The sequence below is a fragment of the Alligator sinensis genome, unplaced genomic scaffold, assembly GCF_000455745.1.
Source record: "Alligator sinensis unplaced genomic scaffold, ASM45574v1 scaffold226_1, whole genome shotgun sequence".
In the NCBI taxonomy this organism is placed as follows: domain Eukaryota; kingdom Metazoa; phylum Chordata; order Crocodylia; family Alligatoridae; genus Alligator; species Alligator sinensis.
In genome coordinates, this window is record NW_005842028.1 from 786,708 (window position 1) to 811,046 (window position 24,339).

The 24,339-nt window shown below is 41.2% G+C and overlaps 1 protein-coding gene across 3 annotated transcripts in view; it reads right to left on the reverse strand.

Moving 5' to 3' along the window:
- Positions 1 to 4,544: 4,544 nt before the first annotated feature.
- Positions 4,545 to 24,339, reverse strand: part of TLE1 (transducin like enhancer of split 1) — a 92,548-nt gene continuing 72,753 nt past the window's right edge. For all 3 annotated transcript variants that reach the window (XM_025202500.1, XM_025202499.1, XM_025202501.1), the window contains 7 exons: positions 23,821 to 23,897; positions 12,728 to 12,977; positions 10,753 to 11,000; positions 6,365 to 6,512; positions 5,860 to 6,010; positions 5,327 to 5,403; positions 4,545 to 5,165 (listed from right to left, as the gene is read on the reverse strand). In XM_025202500.1, coding sequence (XP_025058285.1) covers positions 5,058 to 5,165; positions 5,327 to 5,403; positions 5,860 to 6,010; positions 6,365 to 6,512; positions 10,753 to 11,000; positions 12,728 to 12,977; positions 23,821 to 23,897 — 1,059 coding nt within the window. In that variant the 3' untranslated portion in view covers positions 4,545 to 5,057. The remainder of the gene's footprint in view (positions 5,166 to 5,326; positions 5,404 to 5,859; positions 6,011 to 6,364; positions 6,513 to 10,752; positions 11,001 to 12,727; positions 12,978 to 23,820; positions 23,898 to 24,339) is intronic.

A 24,339-nucleotide genomic window follows, 5' to 3' on the forward strand; every position in this document is an offset into this window, starting at 1 on the left:
GAAAAATATACCTGAAATAACCTTATCTACAAGGCAAAGATTTTTTTGTGATATCTTCTATTGATCCCACTGTATAGTTGGGAGACTTGTTGGACAAGATTTCCAGCATCAAGTGCCCTTCCTTAGGTCTAAGAGGCAAACACATGCTGAGCTAAGTATCAGAGGAAAGCCTCCATGCAAATGCAGTGTTCTTGGAGGGATGGAAGAGAGCTTATGAACTAAGTGCCAGGAGATGTTACAAAGGAGCCATTGTGAGACAAAATTGCAGTAGAATAGACAATCTAGTTAGTGCCAGAGCCAGACCATTCTGAAAGGGAGAGTAGTTTTTAGCTGTGAAAGTGCAGGGAGATGAGTTATGTTATGTTGTAATGAACCAGAGACAGTGTCTGTATTAAGTCCAGATTTCATACTGTCTAGTGGGGTTATAAATTCTTGTTTCCAGGCCTGTCTTCTGGAGCTGGTTTTAAAGTCCTTTTGAACATGAGGATTTGGAAGTCAGATAGGGAATGGTTCATTTGTGAAAAATGTGCTCATAACTAGTGTGCAAGTGCAAGAGAGAGTAAAGGAATGCAATTTTTTTTCTGTAAGAGTTCATTGTGGTGAGTAGTTTGTTTACATCCACCCACAGTTTCTATGACAGCATCTGGAATCCTGAGGCTCGGAACAGAAGTTATACGTAAGCTGGTTTAAGTGACCAGAAACTGGTTTAAACCTGTAACAGAAGTTCAGTGCACATAAACCATTTTCAAAATGGCTGAAACTGATTTAAGATAAACCTGGTTGAATGTAGTATCATACTTAACTGATCTAGGTTAAACCAGTTTATCAAACTTCTGTCCCAGAGCCCTTCCTGGTTCAAGTTAAATCATAGTCCCCCAGCATGCTTTCCAGCCCTGCACTGTGCTGTGCTCTCTGCTCCAGAGAGCAGGGAAAGCCCCCTAGCTGGAGCAGTGAGGGCTGGCTAACAAGGGGGGAGGGGCAAGCCCAGCAGGGGATGCAGGTGTAGGGGGGGGGGGGGCAAGGACTGCCCGCTGCAGCAAGCCCCAACTGTGGTCTGAGGCCAGGCAGGGAAGGTTAAATACCCTTTCCACTGCTCAAACTTACTGTTAACTGCAACTGTGGACTGCAAATTCCAGAAGCAACTGAAAGCAAGAAGAAGTGATGAGCAACCCTGCAGAGTCCTGCTGCTGTAATTCTGGATTGCAAATCCCGGAGATCTTGGGGGTAGCAGGCAGAGGAAGTGAACACAGAGCCAGAGATCTGTGCTCTAGCACCCCCTGGCTTCTGGCCTGAGCCACTGCAGGCATGTGGCTGCATATCCTGAATCAAAGTTAAATGCCTGTTCACTTCTGTTTCCATTTAATCTGTGCCGTTTAGACTAACCTGCAAAGACTGAACTGATTTACCCTAGGGCTTTTTAACTGTCTGTACCTAGCCTCAATGAGATATACTACATTCTGTAATATGCAAGTGTAGGACCTGGGGATTCTGGTAGTTTTGTTATAAGAGGCATTGATAGTTGTGATGCTGGAGATGTGTTGAGAGCTTGTTCATCATTATCAGAAGCAAACTTCCCTATGAGTTGGGCCAGGCATGAGGGTTGTGTGAAAGCCAGGAGTGTAGGAGATGGAAATATTTCCCTGAAGGTCTCATCTTTTTTTATTATAATCTATAATTTTTTGATGACTCCTGTTTGAAAGAGATCTTCATCTACCTCTTCCTTAAACCTGAGGATAGGCACTCCATGCATGAGAGCTTGTCCAACAGCTCTCCCAACTATACAGCTGGTCCAATAAAAGACATCACAGAAAATCCCTGCCCCTCGTGCTTTTCCTGGACCATCATGGTGCCGATATTACAACACTTCAGCTAAAAGGAAACTTTTTATAAAGTAAATTTATTGAAAAATTAAGAGTTTTTTGGTCCAAACACTAGTTTTATGGAAATAAAAAGGCCTCCCATTAAATGAGAGCAGGAGTTATAATTTGCAGATATCAACCATCAGCTGTCTAGATCTACAAGTGCTGGTTACCAAAGTCAGCTTCAAACAGTAGGCTCTTAATATTTGTAATATTTTCAAAATGTAAAACAGTAGGGACATTTTAAAATTAGTCATTTTAAATAATCCCACGTTTGTTTAATTTTTAAAAACATTTCATTTTTAAAATAGTTCAACATATAAAATCAATATTTCACCTATATCAGACAACCATTCCTTCTGGTTGGTGGGAAACAGTTTTGGCTTCATACCTCACAATACACCAAAGGGCCACAAGCAACTCTTTAACCACACCCTGTCAGCCTGCTATTTTCATACAGATGTATATTCATTATGTAGCAATAGCATTATTATGTACATATAGGCAGAGCACTAATTTTGAAAGGCTATGAAACTAGACTATCAAACACGGTTAACATTTTATATTCCAAATGCAAGTTATATATTGGGGCTATTACAATTCCATGGTGCTGTTTCAGTAGAATGGTCATGTAAATTGAAAAGAAAACTAATGTCTCTTCAGGCACTGGAAACCAGACAGAACATTTGCTCTCAAATGGGAAACTCCACAGCCAGACAATGATTCTCTCAACCACATCCTTATCTTCCCAGGAACCTGCTTTTTTGTAAGAATGTGGGGATATGGGTTGCTTCATGAAACATCAGGAAGAAAATCAGAAAAGACTAGTCTTAGAAAAACATATCTGAGTTTGTCCACCATTTATTCAACCTGAACTATTAATTTGAAGCTTGCGTTGCTGTTAGTACTATAGTTCCTTGCATATAAACTTCATCTTTCCCCACAAAATCAGCTCGTAAAGTCTGGGGTATGCATTATATACAAGGAAAAGGGCTTCCCACAGGCCTGGAAATTGGCTTAGGGGGGCAGTGGCAGCAATGCAGCTTCAGGAACCCCACTACCCACTGACAAATTTCTGGACCTGTGGAGACTCCTCTCCCCAACTGCATGCTGGATCACGACAGTATGTGGAGTTGATCCAACCTAGCACATTGCCACATAACCAGCACGTGGTTCCAGAGCTAGTATTAGACTGGGCCCCACCATGAAGCCTCAGCACCAGCATGCCAGACTAGGCCCTGCCACAAATCCCCAGTACCAGTACATGGAGCTCAGACCTCTGGTACTTACCCATACTTCATGGTAAGATTTGTTTTCCTTCTTGGGGTCTTCCAAAAATTGGGTGCATGTTATATTCAGGGGTATGTTATATGTGAGAAAACATGGCATATAGCATGCTGCAATTTGAACTGACCATCCAAGTACACAAAAGACTGTCATTAGTAGCTGAGTTTATCCTGTATACACGTGATAAAGCCTCATTAATTAGCAAAACCAAACCCAACTCTCTCCACACACACACACACACACACACACACACACACACAGAGAGTTTAACAGCATCAAAAGAAATAGTTCCCACTTTTTTTGAGCGTATGAAGACAATTCAGATACTTTTGGCAATTCTAACCTTTGGTATCTAGCTTTACAGTATGGCTTTTTAGATCTGTTGCACACAAAGATCCAATTAATGGCAAGAACACTGCCAAATCTGGTTTATTAATCTGATTGGACTTTTCATTCACAAATTAATGAGATTTTAATTCAGTTTAGTTTATTTTACTTCCAAAATTAACTAAATTAAACCTGCTAATTCTACCCAAATTTAAACCAAATTGAAAGCACCAAACTGAACAAGTGTCCAAACAGGGGTCTAATTCAGTTTAACAAATCCATTAGCTGCCAGGCCACATCACCTCCCTAAAGAGAAGCTAGAATATGAAAGGGTGTAATTTGTCTAATAATGTTTAACCACTATAATCTCCCACTTATACATCAGGGATTTGTTGCAGCAGTTTCAAATGTGGTGTGACCTTAACTCATTAGGTGAATAAGAAAAGCTGCCTCTTACTCTGTAATATGTAGATTGTCAAACGAGTTATGACTGAGCAGAAATATCCCTAATACAAGGGTGTTTCATAAAATAATGGCAATTTTTAAATAAAACCATTGTGTGTGCAATGATCATTTTCTGGACCACATCAATGTTCCACAGTGTCATAAACGATGGGTGCCATTCAACAATACCACCATTTGTGTTCCCTGCTGCTAAGTAGCTTCCCAGTCATGGCACACAAAACAGTTTCATTTTGAAATTGCCGTTACTTTCTGAAATGCCCTGGTACATCTGCCAAGAAAATAGTTTGTGACACCTGAGTAAACTTATAATAAAATGCACATCTTTACAAACTGTTCTTTGATTTTTATATTTACACTAAAACTAATTCATTATAAAACCTTGCCTTTTAAATTTTCTAGAGCACAAGACAGTACCTACTGAATTTGATACACAGGTGTATGAAACTACTAGTTTCAGATATTATACTGAACTGTAGGAAGGGTTAGCATATAAAGAATAGCACACTGTTCTCAAAATATACATAGTGTTTGCATTATAAAAGGTAATTACATCTCAAAGAAGTTTTAAATAGAACACTTAATAAGTGAGGGGAAAAAGACTGCTTGTTGGTACTAAAGCCTTTACTGTAATAAACTAAATATATTTACAATTTATACAAATGTCTGACCTTCAACAAAAATACAAAAAACATATCACAAGATGCAAAACCAGGAAACAAGTTCTTCTGAGACTTCACTGCTCTACACAGGACAGAATGCAAGTTGAACTGCAAAGAACAGAAAGGTAATCCCACATATTCAGGCAATGAGAACGATTTGCATGAGGTCACAAGGAAAGAAAAGAAAGAAAAGACTCCAACATTCTCCAGTCAACTCAGTTTTTAAATCCAAAAACCTAGGCTACATCCACCCATCCTGAATCCATGCTTCTTTTGGTCCCAGTAGCTGATATCTAGTTGCTGGATGCTGCTTTCTATTTTGTACACTTGGGAGTCATTTCATGTCATGTTCTGACACTGTCTTGTTCCTTTTTTAAAAAGGTAAAACCTTTCTACTTCTACAAATTAAGAACATTTTGGCCCAGTTCAACTTCTAAAATGTATGTCCCCGTCATGTTTTTCAGTAGATAACTTCATAGACTGTAGCTTTCTTGTCTCCGGAGCCAGTGACTATGTATTTATCATCCACAGAGATGTCACAACTAAGCACTGATGAGGATTCTTTGGACTAAGAGAAAAAAGAAAAAAAGATTATTTAAAAAAATTAAAATACCTTCCCTTTAGCCTCCCCCCAGCACAGTGATTGGTCAAGCACTTAGTTGAGGATAAAAAGCTAGATCTTTGTACATCAATTTCATCTTTTTCTTTAAAAAGGCTATTTATTCCTACCTGGAATATGCTGGCTCCGTAGGGGGTCCGCCAGGCATTAAGAAGGTTATCTTTTCCAGTACTCACAAACCACTTACCTAAGAATGTAACAGAAAAGCAAAGAGACCATATAAGAAAAGATCTGACAACTGACAGATGTTATATTTTCAGCTCATGTTGTCTATGCGATTTGACTCAATAGACTTATTAACCTCAGGGGTTATTAGTTGGCTGATTAGCACTATTCAAAGCTCTTAGTACTAATCAACAGGGTATTTTGCTTCTATCAATGGGGGTATATGACACCCACCCACACAGGTACACAGTTGCTGCTTATAAAAATAATACTTAAAATAAACTACTTGGCAAGAGTAAATTGTTTTACAAATATGTACTAATTCTTACAACAGCTTTATAGACATGTATTATCTTTGTTTTACAGATGGTGAATAGAAGACAGAAAGGTAAAGTGACTTCCCCAAGCCCCACAGCAGGTAACGAGCAGAGTATGAATTAGCACTCAGGCTTTCAGTCTGATCCTCTGTCCAACTTACCACAATAAGCAAACTTGAGTGACAATACACAGCTCTCATGAAGATGCAGTTGATACTTGTCTGGTTTATTCACATGCAGTACTTCTACATTACTGCTCTCCATTCCCACAGCCAGCCATTCACCAGTAGGACAATATCCAAGGGAAAAGATCTGGGGACGAGAAAATATTTACTTCTGCAAGGTCAGTGAATGAAGCAAGACCATGGGGAAGAGAAGAAAACATCCAAACTTTTCAAGGATTAACAAGAATTTAATTCAAAGTCTTGCAAATAAGTATTCTGTTCTCCTAGCTATTTATGTAACTCATAATATTTTAAGAGAAACAGTAAGCTGTCATTTAAACTGTAGATGTGGTCTGTGAGAGTTTTAAACACATTATGCATGTTTTGGCTTTTAAACAGCATAGTAACTATTTCCCACTTACACTTAGTTTAGTTTTTGACTATCATCCTAAATAAACTAGCATGTTTAAAAAAAAAAAAGATGACAGGAAAAACAAGTAACCTGTGATGTGAAGTCATGCTGTTGTAGCTGCCTCCCTTCTCTCAAGTCCCAAGATCTGACGGTGTTATCCAAACCTCCTGTCCATAGCTTGGTGCCATCATTAGAAATGTCAATACAGCTGGCTCCATCTGTGTGGCCCTGGAATTGCCTGATAAAACAAACCAGATTGAATAATGATTTCCTGCCAGAGCTCAAGGTAAACACTGTTGTGTTGTTAGTTTTGGACTCTGTATGCGTGTGTCATCTCTTCTGTGTCTGCTGATGTGCAAGGTTCTGCCCCTCCCTCTGGCTACAAATGAAATACACTCATATTACAAGAACCATTTTGCAGGTGCTGGGGAAATGAAGTTTACCACAGCCAGCTAAACAAAAGCAGTCAAATATTTGCCATCAGATTATGGGAGGGAAACAATTTATTTAAAAACCATGAAGTTTAGTAGCTATCACATCTGGAAGAAAAAAAAAAGCAAAAACAAAGCCTATGAATCCAAACCAGGATTAAATAAAAAGAATAACTGGAGAACAAACAATTTTCTTATGTTAGGCCACTTATTTCTGGGATTTTCTTTAACATTAAATACCTATCAGATTTGGGTATATAAACAGTAATAGTTTGTAAAAAAAACCCCAAAACAAACCTATTTAACTAGTAAAATATTAACACCTCCTTGGCTGCCACAACTAAGCTGGCAACATTATACCCTATGAGGCAGCAAGTCATAAGATCTCATAGTTATAAGCAGTATGTATAGTTTTAAGAAGTTGTGCATTAGGAATTTACAGGTCTGAGAAACAAAGGGTTAACTTACATTTTTCTTAATCCTTTGAAAGGAGTCTTCTGAGACTCTTGCATTTTTCATCAGCAATTAGTTTGGAGGAAGTCCTATGTTTTAGCCTCAAAGGCGGAGGGGGGAAAGCAACTATCTTGGGACTGATGGCTAGGGATCATTTATAACTGCCACAGAAAGGTCACATGACATGTTTTGTTTTGAGCTGATCATTTGAAAACTCAAGGAGGTTATCAATTAGTAAAGAGCAGCAGGCAATAGGACACTTCAAACAAATACACAAATGGGTAAAAAGTGCATTAAGGGCACAAAGGCTAGGGACAGACATTCAAAAAGCCTGAACCTGAATTGATTCAGTCTTTACAGGTTAGCCTAACCTGCAGGGAGTTAACTGGTTTACAAGTGGATAGACATTCGGCACATGTCTGCAGTGGCTCAAGCCAGAAGTCCAGGGGCTTCTGCAACAGAGGTAGCCAGCACTGTGCTGGGGGCGAGGAGCACAGCCCCACACAGCTTGCCCGGCCGCTTCTATCCTCACGGCTCCACGCCTTGTCCGCAGCTCTGCACTCGGAGAGGAAGCCCCCCGCTGGACTCTGCGGGGAAGCAGGGGGTGAGGCTCCCTCCACTCCTGGCAGAGTGTGAGATCTGCCCCATGAAGAGTGGGGGAAGCAGCTGGCTCCAGTGCGGGGCTTCTCCTGATGCAGGCTCAGGCTCAGAGAGCAGAGCTGTAAGGATAAGGCAGGCAGGCTTCACTCCCTCCCCTTGCACACCACTGGCCAGAGCTGTGCCTGTGCTGAGCACGAGCATCCTGACCTCCCTGACTGCTGCTGCTGCTGCCAGGCAGTGGGGGCTGCATGCCATTGGGGGGGGGGGGTGTGTGTGCAGGTCCCTACACCCCCCTACCCTCCCTCACATACCCACTCCCTGCCCAACTGAGCTCCATGATCCCGCTGCCCCTGTGGGAAGAGGTGGAGGAAGAAGACGACTTCCCCCCAGCATGGAACAGAGCCTTGCCTAGCCCCCTCACCCCCACTCTGGGGCTAGGTAGCACTGCATGGAGCCTGCCCCCTCTCAGCCCCTCAGAGGCAGGGGGGGAGGAGGGGGAAGGAGAAGGAGGAAGAGGAAGAAGAGTCTCCATCCAACACCTCAGAGTCCCCCTCCCCACCCTGGAAGGAGGGGGAAAGCACAGAACAGAGCCCCCCTCCCAACCCTGTGGGACAACCTACCCAGCATGGCCCCATGGGGGCAGGGAGAAGGGTTAATTTCTCCCTCCATCTTTTCCCTGCAGCGGGGGTCTGCCAGTTCCAGGGGCCACCACTGCAGCCCCCTCCCCTGTGCTCCCTGGCAAACAGGTTGACCACAGCTGAGGTGGGGAAAGAGGGGCAGGAGGGAAGAATTAACCCCCTACCTGCCCACTTTGCCTTAACAGGGCCATGCCAGCCAGTGTCTCTGCTAGGGCTGGTCCCTCCCTGCTCCAGCTAGAGAGCATAGGGGAGGGGCCAGCCCTGCAGCTGGGGCAGACAGCCCTGCCCAGCCCAGAGAGCATGCTGGGATGCTGGGGGTGTCTAGTTTAACTTAAACCAGGAAGGGGTCTGGGACAGATATTGCATAAACCAGTTTGAGCTTGAGCCAAATCAGTTTAGTCTGATACTACCTTCAACCAGGTTTATCTCAAACCAGTTTAGGCCATTTTCAAACTGGTTTATGTGCACTGAATGTCTGTTCTGTTACAGGTTTAACCCATTTTCTGATTACTTGAACTGGTTTGTGTGTAATGTCTGTCCCTAGCCAGTAGCAAGTAGTACTAGTCATTCACAATAGATTCATAAACATCTGTTCATAAAAAAATCATAAAAACTAAAAATCAAACAGATCTTTTCTACAGAGATATAGCATAAATATACAGCACAAAAGTTAAAAAAGGAGATTGTACATAGGTAGCATAAGTCATACAGGTTAGACAAACATTTGTCTGGGACGGTTTAGACAGGGATGATTCTGCCTCAAGCAGGGGGCTGGGCTAGATGACCACCCATGGTCCCTTTCAGCCTTAATTTTCTATGACAAAAAACTAATTTGTCATAGAAACTTGGATCTTTTAATCACATTTACACAAAAATCATCAATATGAATATCTGGGCCTAAACTTTAAATAGTAACTAGTGATTTTGGGTACCTTTTCTGAGGCACATTAAATAGACCTGTTTTTACAAGCACTTTCTGAAATCAGGCCTCTTTTTAATCCAGGCTCCATTTCCTGATAATATTATGGACTGCTGCAAACTTACTAGGAATGTACTATCATTAACTTTTGGTGGACCATAGGACTAATGTGCTGTAAGCTACCCCAGGCACTATTAGATCCACCCTCAACACGATGACTAAAAGGAGAAATATTGCTATACCAGGCACTCACATTTAGAAATGGATTCTTCCTCCAACATGTTCATTGTTTTTGTGTGTTTGAAAGGAAGTGGTTTAAGGAAATAGCTTATGTGGGCAGTAAGTTAATCATAATCTTTGCCAAATAAACCTAAAAGCATCAGAGATTAGTGACAGGGAGAATCGTTTCTCAAAAAAACTGAACTACTGCCAAAAACAATATCTTAAAAATGTGAGAGGAGAAAACCAAGGGGGAATGGAAGAAAAGCAGAATGCATGAACTACTTTAAACTTTCATTTAACGTCATTTAAAATTTGGTTATATGAAACAATTTAAGAGCCACCTCAAGTCACGTTTACAGACTTGGGTGAAGCCCAGTATCAGTATGACCAGTGATGTAGTAATAGATCTTAAGCAAAAGAGCTGAAGGATTCATGGAGTTTCCCAAAAAGCATGTCAAACGAGCAATGCATTGGTCTCATGCATAAAGAGCTTTTTACATTTCAAGCTTTAATGATATAGTTATCAAAATCCATATTCTTCTACATTCCTCCTGAATACGGGAGTATTTGTTACCATAATCGGGTAATTTTTCATGTTTACGTTAAGTATTTTAGACAAGAAAAGAAAACCCAACATACCACAACTGGCCCTGCAGTTCGCATTTGGTTTTCAACAACCACAAAAATTAAGTGACGTTTATTCCAAGGTTTGTAGTGTTTTGGAACCATATAAAACTCAAAGCCTATGGAAGTTTTACATCCAATAGGCTTTGTGTATCAGGCTTTTAATGATCTGTAAGAATGTCTTTCAGAACCACTAAAATTTGCTATGTCAGATTCAGACCATGTTCTCTAGACCAGTGGTTTTCAAACTTCCTAAAAGTCAAAAGAACTCTTTCATATCACTTCTGCTGCTGTGTAACCCCTACCCCTGGCTTTGTGGGCTGTGTAGGCTGACGTGGAGCCAGGCAACCTGGAATGGCACTGGCAGTGTACCACCTCTCGGCCGTTACCCCCAGTCTCTTTGAAGCACTCATGATGGTCTACCATGAAACTCTAGGGTTCCAATGAACACAGTTTAAAAACCACTGTTCTAGACACTGGGACATCTACTCAGCACTTCTGCCATGAAATATACTTGACACAGGTATTTAGCTAGTCTTCCAAAGAGTAACTTTATTAAGCCCGCTTTTGCATAGCGAGAAGGATTCTCACCTGACCAAGGTCTGGTTGTGCAGGTCCCACACTGCAATGTTCCCATCACTACAGCAGGAGAAGCAGACCTTGGAATCGGGACTGATGGCCAGAGCGTAGCAGGCTGGGGCAGAGGATGTCAGCTCTGCTTTTATACGAGGAGTTGGAGCTGCCAGGTCCCATATGGATAACGTGCTGGCTTCCCCACCAACTATGAGGGTACATCCATCAGGCAGCAATTTACAGGAGCGGATGTAGTTATCTCTGTTCTGTATAACACAAGCCACCTCAGTTACATTAATAAGTACCTACTGATAATGACCAACGATACGATTCATGTTGCTTCCAAGTTTTAAACACTAGACTGTATTTTCCTGGTGCCAAAGTATACAAAAATCACCAGCTGATCCTAAATGGTTTCAATCTCCTACTTGCAATCATCATAGAACAGAAACTGCAGCTGTGGAAATTAAACTCCAGTTTTCGTATTGCGAATCCGGCAGCATACTTCGTTCTGAACCTGATGGATGGCAATTCTTCCATCTCGTTACAAACTGACAGAGCCAAGTTCACAGAGCCAAGGTAAGCTCACTTTTGTGCAAGCTCACTCCTCCTGCTATTACTGCCAACACCGCAGGAGTATTTCCGAAAAAGCAAATGACCTCTCTGTTTGGCAACATGAAGAAACCATCTATGAAAAAGCAGTTTTCAAGTCCAATGCCCAAGAATTTGGGATTTTCTAAAAATACTACTTTGTGCTTACCACTGGTAACTACAAATGCTACACATGTGTTCTCACTGCTCTTAACCTATTTCTTGGTATTTGTACTGAATCTTCATTGGGTTCTAATCAGATTTTGACATAATAAGTTCAAGATTTACAATACTGCTGCTGACCAAAAGTACCACAGGGAAACTGGGAAAGAAATATTCCAGCTATTACAAGTTTCACTCCATAAATGTATTGGCCATCCTAACTTCTTCATTTTTAATAGACAAACTAATGTGGTGAGGGTTTTATAGCTGTCAGAAGCATAAAGCCTGTAACTCAAAACATCCAAAACTAGTAAAAAGAAATCCGTATTACTTGCTTTGTCTAACACCTTCCTTACTAGAGCAGAGGAGCAATACATTGTGTAGGCCCTGCTGTAGGCAGCAGTAAATAATTGAAATTTAGGCAGGAATACTGAACCCTGGAATGCATTTCCCACAAATCATTGTATATATTATTGTAATCAGAAGGCTAACAGAAAAGAAGTACCAAAGGTCAGGTAAAGACAAAGTATACACCTTTGCTTCTGTCACAGCACTGTCAAATACTGAAACCACAGTGACTGTGTTTTTAATAGGTATTATTGGGCTTCCTAACTTCAGCTCCCTGAAAGGACATTTGCCCTCACAATTCACATTTTATTCACTACCCTTCTTTCCAACCATTTTAATTGACATAGGAGTTTGAGAGAAGGGTACAGAACATTATACACTTTGCTCAGCTCATTGTCAGCGCTAAACAAAGGTATAGGTGTTTGGAACAACAGCAAATGCATTAGTGCCATGCTAATTGTAAGACCATTTCTCACGCTGTTTAATCAGGTACTTGGTAACTACCTCTTTTAGAAATGAAGTGAAGCAAAAAGAGAAACATATTTTTGCTATACTCTGCCTTGCAGTGCAAGCTTGACTGCATTCCTTTTCAGATGTTTTTGTCTCATCTACTGGGAAAGCTTCCTATAAGGGTGCAGATTAAAACAACTTTGGCAGATTCTTGCTTAGAAGTCCTATGTCCACTCAACTCTGATTAACCAATGTTGATCATATTTATGATAAATAAATAAGGCTTCTTTTTTAATTTAAAAAAAGACTTAAATATCTAAAGCAGGAAACAGATCTGCTGGCTATTTCCTCATAATATGAATGTAGTCCAGGGCTGGACAGCTATTTCCTTATTGGGTCTCCAAGGAGAAATTACTTTATGCACATGTTCCTGTTCACTTACCAGGCAGTCCAGCTGAGAGACAGGGCTCTTGTTGCCAGGTTGGCTGATATCCCAGACTTTAACACACCCTTTTCCACCAGTGTACACATGCCTTGTGGGGTTGCTGATGGTTACTGCACATACTACTTCCCCATGATTCAAAGTGTTGATTTGACGTGCATGCCGAGGGATTCCCGGACCAATGAGGGCATCAGGAGGGAAAGGTACAGGCTGCATCTGACCATCTGCGGTAACATGAAAGGAGTATGCTCTTTTTTGAAGCAGAGAAAGGAAAAAACAGAAAAAGAATTAGGTCAGCTAGGTACACTGCTGAGTTGTGAGAAAAAGTATTTAACAGCTCCTTTGCTTTGCTGATTCTATTTTTCACATGGCATCAATCAATGCTGCACTGCAAAGTGGTAGAGGCACAGAAAATCTGGGATGGGAGGAGAGCACTCACAACAGACAGTTCCATTATCTCTTACACGATAAGTATTTCACAGGAAAAGTACACATTAAGTGGTACAACTTACAAGGCCTTCTCTAAAGGCATCTACAAGGTTATTGCTGCTACCCAGTAGTGTAACAAGCTGAGCTGGAGTCCAAGGCAGACTCTGTAAAAGCTATTCCCCCACCCCCTCCCACATCACTACCCCACCACTTAGCTGGATAGTGAAGTGGAAAATGTAGAGCTGGCAGGAACTGGAAGCCAGGTTAGAGAAGCTTTTTTGGAGCCCTGCTCCGAGCTGCCAGTTTTTACATTGCCGCCTTGCTCCTCACCTGAATAATGGGAGCTGGCAAAGCCCCCTGCCTCGTCCCAAAACCAGAAACTACTCAGCTTGCGGAAGAGGCAGGTAGTGGTAGCTGCTGCTCCCCTTGCCTCAATCCATGGAAGGTAGGCAGCAGCTGCCCCGTGCACCTTCTCAAGACTGGGATGACTGGTCTCAGGAAGGCAGGAAGACTTTCCCCCAGTTCCACTCCTGAGCCTAACAGGAGTTAACCCAGGGGAAGCATATACATGTTTAGTCTCCCAGGAGAAGTTATTTCAGGAGCAATTGAACCCCGTTTGTTGCTGGGTTATTTTTACCCTGGAGCAGCCATTTTGCTTCAGGAGAAAAAGCCTGAACATCTGTACGTTTCTGGTTTCTATCAGGAGAAAGGTAATTCTCTCGCTAGAAAATGAAAATCTGTGCCTGGCCTCAAGTTGCTTCATTAACAGTAATGCCTAATGTTTTGAGCATTTCTTTTACAGCTCAAACATTACTGCCTTGGTGAGATCCTGTTCAAATCTTTCTTCATTTTTTTAATGTACATCTGATTCACATCAAAGATCATTGTCACCTTTAGGGAAGATTCAGAGGTCAAATCCCAGACGAATACAAAGTAGTGAATGAGTTACCATCTCACTAATCAAAGCTAAACCAAGCAAAAGTATGTATTTTTCCCTACCTTCACTGTTGGAAACAGTTTATACTTTTGGATTTACATTTATTTTTAAAAATTCAGCCTAAGCGAGCTGAACATGTACTTTCACATGGAAAATTTCAGCCAAAATGATAAAGGTTTGTAAAAGTTTCAAACAACTGAAAATGTATCCTAAAATGGGAGGGGGCAGGCAGGCTTTAATAAGCTGTGCTACCAGCCCTGGCTATAATAAAATCATATCCAAGGTAACAAAATAACACTGAATCAGACTTCTTTACATTTTCCATGAACAGATGCTACCGATTCCATCTTCTTAGATCCATTTTTATGATTTCTCCTACACTCCCCTCACACATAAGAGCTAAAGTTAACCCAGATGGAGGTTGAAGACTACTAATGGCATACAGCAATGCTCAGAGACTCCCAATGAAGATCAGAACTTCACTGTACATGGCACAAACACTCAATCTCCCAAGAGTTTATAAACCAAGCATGATACAGACAAAGGGTAGGAGAGAAAACAGATTAATAGAACAGTGAAGTAACTTGCTCAAGGTCACACAACTGGTCAGATCCAGTAAAAGTATCCAGGTACAGAATCAATACAGTTTAGAAGAGCCCAAAGGGCAGTCTCCCACATCAAAATCAGAATGATAAATTCCAGCTGGAGAATACTTCTTACTTGTAAAGATACACACGCAAAACTTTAATAGCGGCCCTAAATTTTAGAGCTCCCACTGATTCTTCAGGGCTGGAAGTTATAATAAATATCTTTCCACTTATAAAATGATCTTTTTTCTCTGCTGGCAGTAACTGAGAGAAAAGCAACAAAGCACCAAGACATTCTTTTCAGACATCTTTCAAAGGAATTGCCACACTTGTATGGATTTTTTTTTTTTTAATAGGTAAAAGGCACTGCTTAATTCCTGATATTTCACATGAAAATAACTGGTTTCAAAACACCAGTTTTCCAATATTCTAGTTTATTCATAAATGACTGTGCACAAAGTGTGCTATGGGTTGGGAAAGAAGAAAAGGAAAGGGCAGGCTCTTCCTGTGTGTGTAAAGTGTTGGTAACATCATTAGTATTCTACAAGTAATAATTACTATTCCTGGAATGCAAAATCTTGAACTGATTTTTTTAAAGGTTTGATAAGTATACTGTTGTGTGTTCATTCCCTAATTATTTAAGTTTGATAAATAATATAAGCTGAAAATGTGGAAAGAACTGAGAACCTGATTCTCTTTTTTCCTTTTGAAAAATTTAAGTGCTTGTGAGATTTCCAGGGTACTACTCCTTCAGTCACTAGCCCAACATGAGGCCTACAAGCTCTGGCATACAGATAAGAAATTGCATGAGTGACTTCAAACCTGTCTACATCACATATGACTGCTAGAGAGAGCTGCCCTGAAAACATACCTCACCTGCCTGGCTTCTGATTGATGCAAGTGAAATGCTTAAAAAAAGTAGCTTTTATTTGGCATGTGCCCACAGCTCAGTCTCAGGTGTGCATTTTTTTTTAAGGAGTACTTAGCTCTAACAACAGCTTCATGACATTTTCTTTTTTGGCAAGTGGTACACATGAACCATGTTTTCAGACTGCACTCTCTAGCAGCTGAATACAGTATAGACAGGGCAGAGACCTTTGGGTCTCTGTTACATTCTGTGTATACATAGGCCAAGGTTTTCAAAAGTGACAAGTTATTTTAGATATCCAAGTGGAGTCTTAAGAGGAGCCTGATTTTTCAAGAGTCTCAAGTGTTGAACATTTGTCCCTTGGAGTTCAGCTATGCCAAAGGTAATTCAAGTTGGGCATCCCAAATTACAAGTCACTTTTAAATGTCTTAGCATTGCACATTCCCTTTCATCATGTGTGCTTCCCTCATCCTAAGGGGATGAGCAAGTTTGACAACCTAGGCCAAGAGTGTTGTACCAGATGAGTGTCTTGGGGCAGGCCCATGTGTTAGATCAGGCCCACAGACCCATTGCCCCTTCTGCATGTCTGATCCACAACAAGAAGTACCTACCTAGGGTGCCACTGGCCCATGCGAGAGTCATAGGCAGTGCTTATCCCAGACATTGTGGGGGGATAGTCTGGGGCATCAAAAGGGTCAGAGGTTCCATGGGTCATATGACACCCCTGGCCTAGGCCAAAAAACATTACATGGCTCCAGAGTGAGTAAGCTTACCCTTTTTTGGCTGCTAAATCTCAGCTTCAATCTGCTGGTTTTATTTATAATACAATGTATAGCAAAGTTTCACCTTTGGCAAGATCATTTGTCATTCCAGGAAATAATTACATAATTGAATGCATGATATATTACAAGGAAGAAGTCAGGATAATAATGCATAAAAACTATTTGTAAATATATATTACATGTAATTATATAATAATATACTTTGCATAATAGACGCCTAAAACAAATTGCAAAAACTGCAAAAAGTATACAAAACACAAAAACAAAGCAGGTATAGAACAAAGCACTAGAGGTTTATGCTCACCTCCTTTCCTAATATAAAACACCCACTATCATTTATGGCTGTATTCTCCAGAACACGGCAGAAGAAGAGGTGTTTTTTTTTGCTGCCTGCATTTAGGGTTTACTTTCTATACCAACATAATGTATTATTAGCTGCAGTTTTCCCTGCAGACATTGAAAGAACCTAGCAAGGTATCTCTCTGCATACAGAGCAAAACAGCAAGGGATAAAGTTTCCACAAAGGGACCACTACTCTTTTTGACCAATAACTTCTTTTGATAGTGCATCCAAGAACAGTTTTACAGAAACAGATCATTCCATTCATACCAATGCCTTTATGACTGAACAAGCCACTTCTAGAATATTTCCCAACAGAAATTATAACACATTGTAAGTATAAAAAATATTATTTGTAAAATGTAGCAGTTTTGACATTACTGACAGTGTTCCAATCAGCTTATTAGAACTTTTACAGTAAAAATTTAAACAGATGCAATCACCCTTTCCTATTAAAGCAGCTAGTAGTATTTTTGAAAGTAGTTGTATTTCCCCTCTATCTGTCCCTGACTGTATTTCAAATCAAATGAGATTTGATAAAAACACCTGTCCTCTGTATAATCATATCATTCCATTTTAAAGCAGTATGGTTCCCAATTGAGAGGTCTGTGATACTGCTGCCATTTAAGTCTAGTATGAATGACTAGTACAGCGAGCTCATGTGAGAAGTTCGTGTTACTCACTCAATGAGGAAGTTCATGATACCTGTTCCTTCCATAAGACACAGGAACTAAAAATCATTTGTTCCACAAGAAATATGAATTAAAGGGGCAAACAGAAATACAGCCTTAAACCAAAAAGTATAAATACTGTATGCTGCGTGCTGTAATGTAGAGAGAAAGCAGGCGGTCATTTCTGAAAATAGTACCAATTTCCGGAAGAAAAGTAATTAATGATTTGGAAACTGCATATGAAGAGAAAGAAGAACAGAACAGAAGCTGCCAGGAACATCTAAAAATTGGCCAACAGCTGAAGAAACTGAAGTGGTTTTAGACTACATGACCTCTTCCAATCATTACTGTCCATGGGGTTTCAATATGAGGTTGAACATTGTGTTACAGTGACAGAAGTATGGCTTGAGCCAATGAGAAGTAACAAGTAGCAAGTAGTACTGGTGAAGGCCAAAAGGGGAAATGGGATTTGTAAATACAGATAAATTAGTCAGAAATCTACCAGAGTAATGTGCGGGGGAAAGCAGCAGTGGGTTTCTTCAACAGCACTGCACCCACTGTCTGTCTCTTGTCTCTCAGGCCTCAGGGACCTATAATCACCTTAAATATAGCTTTCCTTAGCCTCAGATCTTGTACAGGCCCCTTCCACCTTGTTGCAACTTTGCCTATCCCTTCTAGATCAGTTTTTATGTTATCTTCCCATCAAGGTCTGATACCCTCCACTTCAGCTTCCAAAAATCTGCCTCGTTAATCAGTTCTCATGATATGCCCTGCCTGTTTCATTTTTTGTGCTCTTATCTTACTCAAGACATCAGGCCCTGCAACCACACTGAGGATAAAATGCAGAAGAGCTGCAAAGAGCATTCATCTAGACCTTTTTCACAAGCAGAGGTGTAAGGAGTTTATCCAGCGCTCGAGGTTGTGGGGGCAGGTTGGGAATATGCTGACCATTATAGAAAGGGGACAGGAGAAGAGAGGGATTCTTACCTGCCTGGGCTTTCTGCACACTGAAGGCAGCCCTGTTGCATGAGCTCCCTGGGAGCCCACGTAGTACCTGGCTCATAACCCTACTCTCCCCTCCCCTGCAATATATTACTGCAGGGTTGGGCAAAATACAGCCCACGGGCCAGATTCAGCCCACCAGACCATTCTATTAGCTCCCAGGGCCCCTAAAAATTTTAGAAAATTAATATTTATCTGTCCCAGCAGCCTGTGAAAGCTGCCAAGAGTAGGGGTAGTAGGACCCAGGGGGAGCCTCAGCAGGACTGAACAGCCCCAGTCCACCCCAAGCCATTTCACTCCCTTCCTGCCTCTGCCTTAATCCAGCACTATGTGGCTGCCGGCTGCATCGCCCAAACGGGGAGCACAGGGCTGAGCCGGTACAGGGGTGTGAGGGGTGTGCGTGCATGTGCAACTGTGTGTGTAGGCAGGGACAGTGCATGGGGAAGCAGGCAGGGAGAGAGAGAGAGAGAGAGAGAGAGAGAGAATGTGTGTGTGTGTGTGTGTGTGTGTGTGTGTGTGTGTGTGTGTGTGTGTGTGTGTGTGTGTGTGTGTGTGTGTGTGTGTGTGTGTGTAGACAGGCAGGGGCAGTGCGTGTGTAGGCAGGGGCAGTGCAAGTGTGAGTGCGTGTGTGTTCATAGGTTGAGTCCCACATGCACACCCCACAATACCCATGCACCCACACCCCCTTGCACCACCATACATGCAGACACCCACACCCCCTCATATACCCCCCACACCCAGGTGCTCTCTCACCCCACACACCCACAGCCCCCCACAAACTTATACCCACCCCCCCAATATACAAGAGCAAGACTTCATTTTAAGCTATTTTGTGCAATCACCTCTACGCACACTACACAAACATGTGTAAACCAGGGCAAAAAGATATTTGAAACCAAATTAATGAATGCTGTAGATGTTTGCTTTTTAGAATATAATTTGATATTTTTCTGGTTCCTAGATGGCAAAACTTCTTGCTGAAAGGAGTACTTCTGGGGGCAAGGGGAGGGATTTCAGGTGGCAGAGGTCAGGGATTAGGGGGCGGGACTTCTGGTCACAAGATGTCAACCAGGGGGCGGGGCACCTGTCAAGAGGTGGGGCTACCAATGCGGCCCTCGACAGCTTGCCAAACCTCAGTAAGCAGCCCTCCACCCGAAGAAATTGCCTGCCCCTGTACTATTGGGAACAGGACTAGATCCATGTCAAGGACTCTTGGGGGTAGAGGGGAGCACCACTCCACTTGCCCTACTCGCTCCCTGCCCCGCCAAATATACTGCTGCACTCTTGGGTGTAGGGCTGCACTGCCTGGCTCCTATGGCTGAGCAGCAAAGACTCTTGCGGAAGGGATTCTGGCACCCTCTCATAGGGCTGTATGTGCTCAGGGCTGTTGCTCCACTTGCTCTACCCCTGCTGCCCCCCCAACCCTTCCCTCCCTCCGCTCACTACTGTCCATAAGTTAAGTTTATTTGTAAAGCTGCACTTGCCTTGTCAGGCAAAAACTGTATCTTTTCCCAAGATGATATAGGAAGATAGGAAAACTCCACAAAACCACAAAGTAAATGCAGAAGAAACTGAAGGATAAACATTGGAATAAGTTAGACAGGAGGATGAAGAGGAAAATGGAAGGGATGGTTGCTGGGGAAGAAACGTAGGAAAATAAAATAAACAAGTGCCTGCAGGCAACCTGCTATCAACTGCATACAGACCTGCTAATTTGTGGCAATGAGAAATGAGAGTGGCAAGACCCTGCCACTTTTTATGTCTGTATGCAGTGAACCAAGATCGCCAATATAACTAATGACAGGATTAGACTCAAGAGCCAACAAACTTGACCAGGGTCACAATTTAAAAAAAAAAAAAAAAAAAAAAAAAAAAGGCTGGAAGTAAGGGACTTGCTTAAATTCAGCTACATTTAGCAGAAAGGAAAGAAAGACAAATTTAGGAGTTTTCCAAAGGCAGTTTTTGTACCAACAACAGACTGGAAAACAAGCACAGGTTCCTAAGGGGCAGCTTATTTTCCTAGCAGCAATTTATTCTATTAATAAGGCCTCTGTGTGTTCAGTGGTCAAAAGAGAACAGGTGCTCATAGAAATACTGGTTCTTTAGAAAGAGAACGGAGTCAATTGTATTTAGAATGAAAGCTGCAGAGTAGTTATAGATAACTGCAGCAGCTAACACACACAGATGGCTGGGGATTCAGCATTTCTAGCTGAAAAATCCCCACCCTACTCACCTTTACCCACAACAGGATACACAACTAAAATGCCACATCTCATTTACAACACAAATTGAATGTGGCATCACAATTTGTGTCTGGGAGAAAGTAGGCTTCAGATATAAACTGAGAATTCTCCTGTAGTCTGTGCAATTCCATGACAGATGTCATGTTATCCATATTTTGTACCAGAAAATTTCAGTAGAGTTGTCTAACCCAGATAAGAGATGCTATCAGAAAGTTGCTATGGGTAACAAAGTATCCTGCTAGCTGTTAATGAACAGGGCTAAACTAAGTCTAGATTTAGAGGCATTCAAATGAAGAATAGCCCAGATTCTGAGTTTACATTTTACCCTATTTATAGATAAGTACAAGCAAAGGAGGAAGCAATTAGCAGCAAAGGAGGTAACTCAGCCTCTAAGTACAGAAACCAGGAAATAGACTACAAAACCTACCTAATCGCAGCTTGAGAGATTAGGAAGTAAACATGAGTCTGAACTGGAGGCGAGGATTCTTAGAAGCAGTATGAACAAGCTCTCCACCAAACCAGAGACCAATGGACAAAGCATCTTGAGATATATATTTTAAACGCGTGCATCTGTGTTTGAGTAGAAGGATATAGATATGACTGATGTGTCTTGCACATTACAACAATGGCTGAGCTGCCTTGGAATAGACCTAAGTGTTACGGAAGTTGCTAGTGGAAAACCGACATTTCAATATTAAGAATAAAGGCAAGAATTAAAAAAAAAATTAATTTCTAATGACTATGCGCAGTCCAATAATATTTTGTTTGTGAACGAAATTCCACTAAAATCATCAGGAATTAGTTTGCTCTCTTAAAAACAGTCTATTTTAAGAACTGGTATTTATTTCAATATTAAAATGCTACTCAGTGCCTCATAAATAATACCAACCCTTTGGGCCCCTCTTTGTTAGGCAGCATGTTTTGTACCCCTTCTGTCATCTTCTGCTCAAGTGTATGGGTGGGAATTTGTTAATGAAATCCAGACTAAGCAGGTGCTTCAACAATAAGAGTTGAGAGGTGGAGTCTGCACACAGAAATACGTTAAATAGCAACAAAAAAATAGGAATAGTAGCTTTCTTTCAGTAAGCGTAAAAGAGAGAAAAAGGGACAAGAGATTAAACAAAGCATCGTAATCTCTGTGCTATTCTGAGCATTGTTACGATGGCCGATGTGGTGGCAGGCCACTAGGTATCAACAAGGTAGTGCAAACGATACTGTAAGCTAGTTAATGTATGTTTATAAAAAACTCCGTGAATGCTTCTGATAATGTAAAATTCTGACTCAAAATTAATAGTTGCTGCCTTCCTCTGAAAAAACTGTGCAGAGCAACTGAAACTGTAAACGTGAAGATTCATCACAAGAACTCCTCAGTGGTTGAGGCAGACAAGGTTCCTTGGGTGAATTTGATATCTTTTATTAGACCAACCCAAATGGTTGGAGAATAGTTATTAAGCAAGCTTTCGGGTTCAAAAACCCTTCGTCAAGCTCAGGAAGCTGCAGCAGTTGGTGTGTGCTCTTCCTGGATGGAACGAAAAGTAAAGAAGCCAGGGGCTGGGCTGGGCTGGGGAGTCAGTTGCCAGGCAGACTGTAATGTATCAAAAATCCAATGTCTGTTTAGTTCATGATCTCTAGTATCCAGGAGGTTGATGAAATGGAGCTCATAGGCTCATCTCTGGGAAGTGTTGTATAAATTTCCCTTGAGGATCAGGACTGAGAGATTGGAGAGAGAGTGGGCCCTCTTGTGAGAAATGTGCCCCCACCAGTAATTGGGTATTTCTGTCTTTGATGGATTTCCGGTGTGCGTTCATTCTGGTGCGAAGTTGTTGTTTGGTCAGTGGTTGAGCGAGTATATGATGCATCTGTGACAGGAACACACAACTGCGCAAGGGAAAATTTGAAGTGGTTCCACTATTAAATTATCCACAAAATTAAATGGAAACCAGAATCAAAAGGAAGGATCTCTCATACGAAAAGGTAAGTGAAAGCAAAGGTCAACAATGCAAAGAGAGTAGGTTGTGATGGAAACAACTACTGTTACAAAGGAACCACCATCCAAAATGTGATTACTTTTAATCAACAGTGTTTTTTTAAGGAAAGTATGCTTTGTTTAAAATCAGTGTAGATTTTTCTAGAATTATTTCAGGAAACTGCTACAATAAGAAGCTTTGAGCTTTTCTTTCAGAGACTACAAATGTGGAACCTAGCTGGACTAAAGAACAACCTAGCTAAACCAACCTGCTTAAGTTATGGTAGAATGAAATCCACCAAACAGACTCATGGATATTTTAATAATATAAAATTTATCAAAATGTTGCTTAGTAAGCCAAAAATATGCTATCTGGCAAAAAATTAAAAAGCCGGCCATTTTGAAGAGGCTCTCTACATTTTCCCCCACCCCCGATCAAATAGGTTAGCTAACTGTATAACCATTTTTAATTCTGTTGGCCCTACAGTAAAACGTTTCACTAGATAGGCCAAACATGATTATCTGCGAATGAGAAACATCACAATCACCATTAACAAAAGCACTTTTTCTAGTGCTCCTTTTTACTTTGTAGAGGTCAGCACTAATACAAGCTTCTAATTTCAAAGAACTGCTGTGAAAATAATCCCTCATACATTTACACATCTACCGTGTACATCCTTTCCTGTGTATCCTGCTGCTCTACAGCTGCATATCTCCGAGATTGTTTTAAGAAGTGCCTGCTTCATTATGTAAGTTTTGTATCATTTGCCAAAGTAACTACTTCAGATCCTCATTAAGTACCCCCTACATTTCCGAAGCTTGAGATCCAACGATTTCACAAGACCTTCAGTCCTGCTAAAATGTGTTCCAAAATAAAGGGGATTGCAATTTACAACCACTGTTTCTGCTGGCTTAATGACAGCTTCACATGTTATGAGTTCTAATTTAAAACATCTTAGATCTTTTAACAAGTACTACTGATTTCCAACACTGCTACCTTTCTCTTACTCTTTTTCAAGCCTGAAAAAGAAGCAAGCCAGGGATGTATCCCACCAACAGCTTCTTTCCAGAAATAAGGAAATGTGTACGTATGTGATTAAGAAGATGACAGTGGCCAGTTGAGAATTTAAGACATACTCCTTATCAGGAGAGGACTACAGCATTCTCCTAGACACACCCAAGATATAACTTTCCTTTGGAAATCTTGTTTGCTGACATAAGATAACTACATGCCCTCTAGCTATTACTAAGGTGTTAAAAGTTACTTACGGTTTCCCCCCAGGGATTCCTGCTAGATTTGGAGGGATTCCCGGTACTCTCATGTGAGGAGGAGGATCAAACCCAACCTGATAATGGAAAATGAATACAACTTAAGCCTGCTGACTGCAAAAACCATAAGTCCTCTTACCTACCCTCCAACTCATTTTCATCCCTTTTTTCTGTTTTGATGCATATGTTGTACAGAGTATTACAGAAATGGAACCATTTCTTAAAACAATGTGTTAAGGGGACATGACATGTCTTTTAGCATTTAGTAAGTGGTCACATTTGTGCATGTAATGGCTAGATCTTAAAAATGAACAATAACAATATGCTTAACACAGTAGGTGCTTCCACAAGATTTCCAAAAATTTTAACTCTTATATTAATTCATCTCCCATAAACTTGTCTTTTAAACAATCCCTACAACAAATCTGAACAAAGGCTCATTCAGTTCTTCCTTTGAAAAAGAAACATATATTAATTAAAAGCATATTGCAGGTTGGTTTAAAGGCTGCATGCATCAAA